General features: G+C 26.0%; 1 protein-coding gene across 1 annotated transcript; it reads left to right on the top strand.

The window, feature by feature from the left end:
- Positions 1-17: 17 nt before the first annotated feature.
- On the top strand, positions 18-3512 carry LOC111042234 (zinc finger MYM-type protein 1-like). Its single transcript, XM_022326775.1, has 9 exons — positions 18-442; positions 519-704; positions 894-1164; positions 1250-1448; positions 1535-1856; positions 1956-2208; positions 2303-2560; positions 2628-2899; positions 2959-3512. The coding sequence occupies exons 1-9, from the start codon at positions 239-241 to the stop codon at positions 3313-3315; spliced, it is 2322 nt and encodes a 773-aa protein (XP_022182467.1). The 5' UTR covers positions 18-238; the 3' UTR covers positions 3316-3512.
- Positions 3513-11028: the final 7516 nt, after the last annotated feature.

The raw sequence follows: 11028 nt of genomic DNA on the forward strand, positions 1-11028 counted from the left end.
TACTGATTAGTGATCACCGGGCACCGGCATAGTCGGCACACAGACCCAGTTAAATGTTGTCCAGTTCACATTTCAATCTAACCGTTTCAGTCATTTCATTTTTGAACTTTTCAGTGTTTCACATAGGCACGTAACGTACCGTACCTCGTAATATCGTGTGATCTATTATATAATTGTGTACCTAGTATAATACTTATATTATTTATATTAGTATATACATTTAAATTCGTTAAAGAAAATGTTTAGTATTTTTAATAAAAAAAAAAACTCTAACGATCTACTAAATGTGTTGGAACATTCGCCTAAGCCTTCGTCTGCAATAAATACTGAAAGTATAATTGCAGATAAAAACTATGAAGAAAACGATTTAAATGATGTGCCTATAGATGATGAACTTGATTTGGGTAATTTAAGTTCAGGACCACGTCAGCCAATATTAAAGGTAAGTAGACTTTTAATTACAACTTCTATATTATATATTAATATTATAAATATGATTTTCAAAATTGTTTAAAAAGGAGTATCCTAAGACAAAATTTGGAAGTCAAAATCGAGGATTTACACCTTCTCACTTTAGTGAGTTTAATTGGCTCGAATATAGTATTAAAAAAGATAGCGTGTTTTGTTTTCCATGTCGTATTTTTGGAACTGCTCGTCAAACGGAAGAAACATTTACTATTATAGGATTTAATAACTGGAAAAAAGTAAGTTGCACAACTATTCTTATTAAAATTCTAATAATTAGTTTAAAGTTGAATTAGGTAGGTACCTATGTTTTTTAAACTTAAAATAAAATGAAAACTAAATTATGTACCTATTAGGTAAAATGATAGGCATAATTATAATTATAATTACAATATATTTTACACAATATTTTATCTAATTGTCTATAGCTTTGTGGGTCAAGAGATTCAAAGACCAAAAAATCAAAACTAAGTTTGCACGCTTCAACAATTAATCACATTAATTGTATGTCAAGATGGTTAGAATATAAAAATTCTTTAAAACAAGGTAGTATCATCTCCAAATTATCAACAGCCAACAAGGAGCACATTGACAAAAATCGGCAGTATATTAAATGTTTAATTGACATTGTTATATTTCTTGGACGGCAGGGACTTCCATTTAGGGGTCATCGTGAAAATGATGATGCTTTAAATAAAGGTAAAGATAAATAAATAATATTCTTTATGATTATAATGATTTGATTACCTTTAAAAATTAAGTATATTTCAATTTCTTATTTAAGGTAATTTTAAAGAGCTGTGCATGTTGTTTTCAAAACATCATATTGAGTTTGAGAAAAAATATATTTTCAACTCAACTAATCATACTAGCTGGGCCATTCAAAATGATTTGATAAATATTTGTGCTTCATATGTGAGAGATAATATTGTTTCTGAAGTTAAAAAGTGTGGCATGTTTTCCATTTCATGTGATGAAGCCAGGTAAATAAAAATAAATATTTTTAAGAATGATGCTTAGTTATTTTGGAACAGTTTAAAATAATAAATATTAATGTGTTTGAATACAGATCTCATAAGGAAGAGCAAATGTCCATCTGTATCCGTTATACAAACAATTTGGAGGTGAAAGAACGTTTTTTAGGATTTGTTGATGTATCATATAGTCAAAATGCTGATGCATTATATTCATCCATTATCGACTTTTTACATTTTTGTAATTTATCTGATATTCCAATTGTTGGCCAGTCTTTTGACGGAGCAAATGTAATGTCTGGTCAGAAAGGAGGTGTCCAAACTAAACTTAAGCAAATTTATCCATACGCTATATACATCCATTGCATGGCTCACAAATTAAATTTAGTGATTGTGGACACATGCAAATATTTGAAAGTAATCCTATTATTTATTATTTGTTTGAAAAATGTTTTATTAGGTACTTTGTACCAATTAATAATTTATAATAATTAAAACCTTATTTTATTTATTTAGGATCTTAGAAAATTATTTAATGGACTAGAAGCCATATACGTACATTTCTCATATCCTTCAAAAAATAAAAAATTCAATGAAATTCAAAATCAACTTGGTTTGAAAAAAACATCATTAGTTCAGTTAAGTGAAACAAGATGGGCTTGTCGTTTTAAAAGTTGTAGCTCAGTCATACAAAATTATGGTGTATTAATTCAGTCTTTAAAAGAGGAAATTGATGCTCAAAAAAATAAAGATGTTGCAGAAGCAATTGGTATTGATTTATGTAGATTTATATAATTTAATGGTAACAATAATTTATTTTATTATTCAGTGAAAAATATTGAACTTATATTATTTTGTTTTAGGTATTATTTCAACAATTAAGTCCGATGAATTTGTAATATATTTATTCATATTAAAGGAAGTTTTACAAATTATTCATATACTATCAAACCATTTACAATCAAAATCAGCAACCCTGGGCAATTCTAAATCTTTAATAACTGGAGTAATTACAACTTTACAAGAACATCGTGATTCTGAACAACATTATACTACACTTTGGAATGAAATGCTTGAATTTAGCACTAAATATGAAATTTCTCTTGAAATTCCTTTGAAATGTAAAAAAAAAATATGAAAATACTGAATTAATTTATACTTTATAATTATTTGTTTATTTTGTTATAGCTGTACCGAAGAAAAGATTACGAAAAGAGCCATCTCAACTCAAAGATTTTGTTTGTTTGTCAACAACTAGTGCTAGTGATGATCATACTGCAGATATTGTAGAAACGAAAAAAAACTATTGGCAAAAGAAAGCTTATTATTGTATATTAGATACAATGATAAATGTTTTAAAAACAAGATTTTCTGAAGAAAGCCTTCAAGTAGCCTCATCAGTAGATAATTTACTAAAATTGAATTTTGAAGGTTCTTCATTTTTAATTGATCATTACAAGGTACATGTAAAATACTTATTATTTTTCAAGTATTTAACTAATGTTTAATATTTGTTCAGGATTTATTTGGAATTTGTAATCAATCACTGATGTCTGAAATGTCTGTTTTAAGAAACATTCTGGGTGAAAACTCTAGTTTAGAGGAAATAAAACAGCATTTAACATTATATGATGGCAAAGTATTCCCAAATTTTTGTAAGATGTTTCAAGTAGCTGTTACTCTTCCTGTAAGTACAGCGACCTGTGAGAGATCATTTTCCACTATGCGACGTATTAAAACATGGTTGCGTACTTGTATGAATCAAGATAGGTTCAGCAATTTAAGTATTATGAATATAGAAAAAGACATTCCTATCAATAATGAAGACATACTAAATATTTTTGAAAAAACCGAGAGACGTATACAATTACATTAAATATATCTATTTATTTGAGTAAATATTTCATGTTATATAATATTATATAATATATATATAAATGTACTATGTATGATACTAAACTACTTTTAGAATTGAATAAATACAGATACCATTCTTAAAAGTATGCACTTATAAATTATAATTTTAAAAAAAATGTGTTGGGGCTTGAGCCCCCCCTAAATATTTTTCCTATTTGCGCCACTGTCTATAACTACCATGACATTTTCTGTTTGTATTAAGTATTAATATTTTCTATATACACTGAACAAAAATAACATTTAGGTACCGGAAAGTCAAATTATGTTTTTATGAGCGTCAAACGATATACAGCTCATAAATGAAATGAGCTATACAGGTTATATTTTTAGGACATTTGATACCTATTCATCAGTAAATATTAATGACTTTTCTTCAAATGGTTTTCTTATTGTGTTGAACTAAAAACTGTAGATACCTACTTGAAATTTTGCCGAATATTTATTTTATAATTGTCCATATAGTATAACGATGTATAAACAATTCGAGTTTTTGTATGGACATTTGAAATTTGAAATGTTTAAATTATTTTTCTGTAAATGTTGATATACATTTTTTTTGTTTGGTTTAAAAACTTAAAACTTAATTTAAGGTTCCAAAAAATAATAGCAGTTCCAAAATATTTAAGGTAGGTACATATGCATGATTTTATAAGCATTATTTTTTATTAATTTTGATAGTTCATAATGTTCTGAAAATTATATAAACACAGTATTTTTGAAAAGATATTTTAAGTTGATGGTCGGATGAATGTAGATAATATTTTAACGGAGAATTTCGATTTAAATTATTTTTTATAACATAAAACTATTTTTTTAATAAAGGCTGACAAAGTGACAAACCAATTTCGCTCAGAAACATATTTCATATAATATAATGATTTTATGCCATTGAATTGAAAATTAACTTATCCATTACAGTGACCCACACAACATGTACTGTACAGCAGTGCTGAAGTTATTTTTAAATTTAGGAGCTACTTACCCAATAGTTATTATTTTGGAACTATCTGTATCGATAGATTTAATTATGAAATACTACAAACAATTCATCATGAATTTTAACTCACCTCTACTCTAACTAACCTAACCCAACCTCTTATATTATAACAATTTATAATATATTATTGAAATATTCCTTACTTATATTACTCTAATTTTCTTTTTCTGGCTTTGAACCACTAGAGGAATTATTTTTTTGTGAGACATGTGGTCAATTCTATAAACATCTAAAGGATTGGCTTAATGAAGAACATGCATAAATGTATAAATTATTATTTAGTATTTACAAACATATTGTGCACCAATTTTAAACTTTTTTTTGTATTTTTATAATAAACAATTTTATTGAACTTTTATTGTTTATTCATACCTAACAATGGGTAAAATATTTACTATACCTAATTATTAAATACTTAAGTTCTAAGTAAATATCTGAATTAATAATTTAACGTACCCTATCTATTTTGAATTAAAAATAAATTAAGTTAGCAGCAAGTTGTTTTTTTAAATTATATTAATATATATTATTTCTAGTATACCTACATAACAAACTCAATTTCAATTATTTTACAACTCTATTATGAATTTAAATGTATTTTATAGTAGAACTAGTTCAACTTCAATATCTTTCTAATTGGAATATGAAACTTAATAGTACTCAATTGGTGTCTAAATTGAAAATTTCTAATATTAGTTTTTAAAAACGCCAGGATAATCAAAACACAATAACGAATAACTATGGATTCTTAAAATGTATTCTCAATGTTTAAAATAAATATTTTCTGGACATGAAAATAACCAAGAAAACTTAAAAAAATTGTTGAGTCAGAAATCCTAAAAAAAATATTTTTATCTAAAAACTGAAAATATAATAAAGATTTCTGATAAGTTTTTATATTTTTACCGTTAACTATCAGTTTCTCATGGAGACATTTTTATAATTATTTATAATTTAAGAACGAATAACTTTAGGCACTTAAAATGTTCACCGAATTGTTTTCAAAATTTTTTTAACACACTGTTTAATGTGACTCATGTAAACTGTAAGTGAAAAACATGGCTGTATGCAGTGAAAATTTAAATCCTGAAGGTAAGTATTGATTATTAAGTTATAGCATATATTTTCTTCAACTATAATATTGTTCATAAATAATCTACTGTCATAAGATTTGTATATTATGCTTGAACTTGAGAGATTTACATATTCTTATATTTCTGCTAGAGCCAGTAGAACACAAAACTATTCAAATGTCAAGTAACCACCTAACATGGTTAACCACCGGTTCGACAAATTACCGAAATCCGGGCCTACCTTTAGTTTTTTAAAGTATACTCATAATTTGTCTAAATTGTATAATTAGTCGAATAGTGTAGGAGAATCTTTAATATGTTCAGATATTGCGATCGCAATATAGTAATATTGTGAATAGGCACTATTTATTTTCAGATGCAAGGAGACCAGATTAATAGTTCGCATCCATAAGTCGAGTGGGATAATAATGCACTAGAAATTCTAAAAAAATTCTATAAATCCAAAAAATTGCGTTAGGAAACCCACGGACATCCGTATATAGATATTATACAGTTTACACATAAAGATTTATTTTTGCCGATTTCAGCCACTAAAATTAAAATTTTGAAAAGTCGTTTCTTAATGCCCTTTAGTGAAATTATAATATTGATGTATCCTCAACATTTTAAGTCGATAACTCTAATAAGTTCAGCTCTGTGTTGATTATTATGAATCAGGAGGAAACTTTAGTTTACAATGATTACATATAGATAGGTTCACATTTACTTTATTTTATTAAAATTCAGTTTATTCTAAGTATAACTTGCTGTATAAATGTCGTTTTCTTTCCAACTTTTTTCAACAGTTTTAAATTCTTAATCTAATATAATAATTAAAAATTTATTTACGAATTTACTAATCTTTTATTTTTTTTTCTGGGCATTTCTTGAAAAATTATTGCTGTTCGGGCATCGTATAAAATGCTGTTATATTTTTTCGAACACGAATGATTGTCGTTGTTTTTACGAGTATAAAAGATTTTTATAAATAGAAGAACTTGTTTTGACATCAACTGATGAAAATATGTAGGCTGTAATTTAAACATCTATGATTTTTAATAATTGCCATACTTATCCTTCCGCAGTGACGAATTTTTTTCAAAATGTAACTACATATTACAATGTGCCCCGGGTGACAGGAATGAAAAACATGCAGAAAGAAAATTTGATGTCGATCGGTTGGTTCATTTGTATTTATATTACGCACAAACAAACTGACAGAATTAATTATAAAATATAAATATAAATATAGGTAGGTACATAGTTATTTACTGTACCTACACTATTAATTTATACATATTTATACAAAACTAATTTTGCATCACAAGAATTGTAAAATGTTGTTTACAGAAAACTTTTGTGAAAAATACACAATCTTTTTACATCAAACCGATGAATTTTATATTCCTGTGGTTATATAAACTTGAAATTTGAACCATAGCTCCCCTATATAATGGCCTCGCATGCAAAGTATAAATGTAGGAGTTGAAACCCAGTGTGCACTATAGTGGATTATACATTTATAAACACTAAATCTACGGTGGATTCTGAGTTTATTTTCAGTTTGGTTTGTTTTACATTGATTCAGCGTTGTTTAAATTGTATAATTTTAGTTTACAATTAAACGGGAAATAAGTTATTTACTAAGCGGTTATTCAACGTTGAATATTTTATAATAATAATTGTTTAAAATTACATTCTATATAATATTTATAATTTCCTTATCAGGACTGTTTTATCACCGAGCATCTAAAAAAAAAAAAATATTAGCCTGTTGGGAATTGAATTTTAGATTCTGAGTGGAACGATGAATGTATTGATTTTACGATGATGTGTTTTTTTTTTTTATTTTTGTGTCTGTCATCACCTTTTAGGACAGTAAAACTGCTCCGATTTTCTTCAACAGTAACTTTTCTGATAGGAAAGTGAATCTAGTTGGTACTTTGGGGGGTCAAAAGTAAAAATTTCCCAGTAGTTTTCAAAAGCGACGTGAAAAACAAAAGAAAAATTAAGGAAAAACGGAATTTGGTTTTTGGGGTAACTTTGACCGTAGATACATGAAATTTTGACTGAATGTTTATATTAGCATTTCCTATACACCATACAATTTTGAAAATATTTTGACTCTTTTTGAGCTGTTTACGGACATTTTCAGTTTTCAATTTTTTTAGTTTTTTTTTCTATAAATATCAATAAAGTTTTATCTGTTGGGCCAAAAAATGTATAAATTTAATACAAAGCTCCTGATATATTGTTACAATATCAGTTGAAAAATATTAAAAATACATAGTCACAATTTTTTATTATAAGCATTTAAAGATCAAATTTTGACAAAATTTATCAAATTTTAATTTGAAAAATTATTTTGTAGTTAAAAATTTATAAAAATTTCAATTTTTGTATCTAAGAATTGAAAATTTAAAACAAGATTCTACATATAAGTAATTAATTCTGTTACCAAAAAATCTAAAATATACATTTACAAAGTTTATTTTTATAGTCATTTTAAGTACAAATTTGGACGAAATTACATATTAAAAACCTAGGATAACTATTTTAGTTATTTTGTTGTGATTGTATAATATTATTCGTGGGTACTTGAAACTTCTAAAGTATACTATTATATATCTATGATAGTACCACGGTTTTTTGTTGATGTATAACGCGTTATAAGTACCTAATTGATATTATGATATGATTAATTTGGAATTTATTATAGGTACCTATTATAGGTCAATTTTTTTTAAATACTATAGACTATAATATAATATTATGTCTTATACCTAGACTGACATACTGTCTCCGCTCAGAATCGTTTTTCTTATACAATGATATTATATCATTGAATTCAAATTTAATACCATCCATTATACAGTGACCCACTTGTAACCTACTGTACAGCAGAGCGACATCCACTTACCCACCTTTTTCATCTTGATTCCAAAAAATGTAATATTATATTTTTTTAGCTATAGTAGTTTGTAGTTATATAAGTAAAATAAACTATATGCCATTTATGGCACAATATGTGATAACGGTTTAGATAATTTGTGGCATTTGTGAATATTGTTTTAATAAATACAACAATGGTTTCATCAAAAAACTATTGATTTCAAGTTTATTTTTCAATATTTTGGAAGAAGATAATTGCTGTAATAAGAAAGGTAAGTATAATTTCATTTACAATCTATAAAACTTATTTTTATGAATGTAGTATTTTAAAAACTATATAACTTTCAATGTTTGATGAAACGTTTGGCACAATACATGCTTTATGTATATTAGACATATTATTTAATACATAATGTTCTATCGGTCCTAAATAGTTACATAAATACACACCAACGTTTATTGATGAAATACTAATACCATCAGAGTTTCCAAAAAATTCATTTATGCATTGAAATTTTCTTCCTATAAAACTTATTGTTTTGAACTCGTTATTTATTTGAACTAAAATATTTTCTACAACAAATATAAAGTAATTATTGATGTCATTATCCATTACAATTATGCAGTTGTCTCGATGAGTATATAAATTTTGTTGTTCTGATTTTCTTATTTGAATAATAAAATGTTCAAATTTCATATGCATATATTGTTCACAGTTTGCATGCTCATTTAATAGTGGTCCATTATTATGATTTTCTTTAAAAACTGGAAAACTGTTGCTAGTTGGCAAATATTTTTCTTCCCTTGCTGATCTATCTTCAATAATTCTATTGTACAATTCAGTTATTGCATATCTTCCAGATTTTAAGTACCTTTTTAATCGGCCTAAGAAATTTTCATACCAGAACGCATTAAATTGATTTATGTTTCCATACCTTAATACATCATTGGGAAGGTGAAGTAATGAATGCACATTGTATGAAATTAAAAAAGTCCCATATATAATTCCAAAAGTGTCAACAAAATATCTTATTAATGATTCTGCAAATTTATTCTCATCTTTATTTGTAGCTCTAGGTGATGAAAGTATACGCATTGCACAGTAAAATGCAATAAAGTTCTTGTAGATAGGATCCGGTACAATGTTTTTAAATATTAATGTCCCTGTATATAACATTATTTGTCTTAATTCAGTTGCCTTAAAATCACGATATTTATTTAGTGACAACGGTATGCGAGCAAAATCTGTATTAATACATCCCCCTTTATCTTTTTCGGATATTTACTACTACATTTTATTTTATAATTTTTTTTATCATAAATGTACAATACTTACTTGCTTATAAAAAAAAAATAAAAAATAAGTCCCAACATATTAATACTAACCTAGTACCTTACGTTTTTTCCAAAAATAGACATTTTTTTTTATATTAATACTGGAAATCTGTAATTATAATTTATAAGTACCAACCCATATTGATATTGAATATTTATGCAAATATATGGTTAACTTCATAATAGCTTATCGTGGGGATAAAATGAATTAAAAAAATAATACTAAGTAAGTCCTTGTTTCAAGACATGCAAATTTCTAATTAGAGTAAGACCAATGACGACAGTATTGACTACTGAGACTTCACTTCTACAGAATTGGAAAATGCCAATTCGCCACTAAAATTGTCTTTTTTGACCACCACTCATAAGACATCAATGACAGTAATCGAACCCCATTATACCATCATTACCTGTACAACGCCGTACAATGACATAAGATACAGCCGGTATTACTGCCGGTTTAGAATTTCATAAAAATCGTTCTTTTTAAGTATACGATTTTTAAATTTAATACAAGATTACGGGAAAGTAAAATTAAATTTTTATGAGCGTTTGAAGATGACATTTTTACATCATTGGATATTCAGTCGATTTATCTTGTAGTGATTTTCTTATTTTTTTGTAATTCAAAAACTAATTACTCTAGACACTTGACATTTACACCATAAGTTCATTCAATCAATTCATATACTTGATCAAATTTTCAAAATATTTTGACTCGTTTTAAGTTGTTGATGGACAATTTCCATTTAATTTTTTTTTCCTATAAATGTCAATAAAATTGTATCGGTTGAGTCAAAAAGCATGACAATTTAATACAAGACTCTTTGATATATTGTTACAATAGCTGTTGAAAAACATTATAAATAGGTTTAAAGGCACGATTTTTTTTTAGAAGCATTTTGAAGTTCAAATGTTGACAATATTTATCAAATTGAAAATGATCTTGTAGTTAAAAATGTATTACATTTTCAATTTGTTGTAGCTAAGAATTGAAAATTTAAACAGGGTTCCACTTAAGCAGTTTTTTCCACACCTAAAAATATATAAGTACAGTTATTTTAAGTTCAAATGTGGACAAAATTACATATTAACACAAAGAATAACATTTATTTTGTTGTTATTTAGTTCCAAAACAGAACAATTTTATGTAAGTATATTTTATATTTTTCCAGTATCACTGATAATTTAAGAATAATATTATTCATAATAATAATTCAACATACCGACAACTGTATTAATAATAAGTAACAACAATATAAAATATCCTAGACAGATTTAATATAGTTATCTACATTTTATATTTATACTTTTCTATTTTTCTAAGCAAATTAATTAAAAAATATTTTGGTGTCAACTATAATATTATACAATT

This window comes from Myzus persicae, unplaced genomic scaffold (genome assembly GCF_001856785.1).
Source record: "Myzus persicae strain clone G006 unplaced genomic scaffold, MPER_G0061.0, whole genome shotgun sequence".
Lineage (NCBI taxonomy): Eukaryota > Metazoa > Arthropoda > Insecta > Hemiptera > Aphididae > Myzus > Myzus persicae.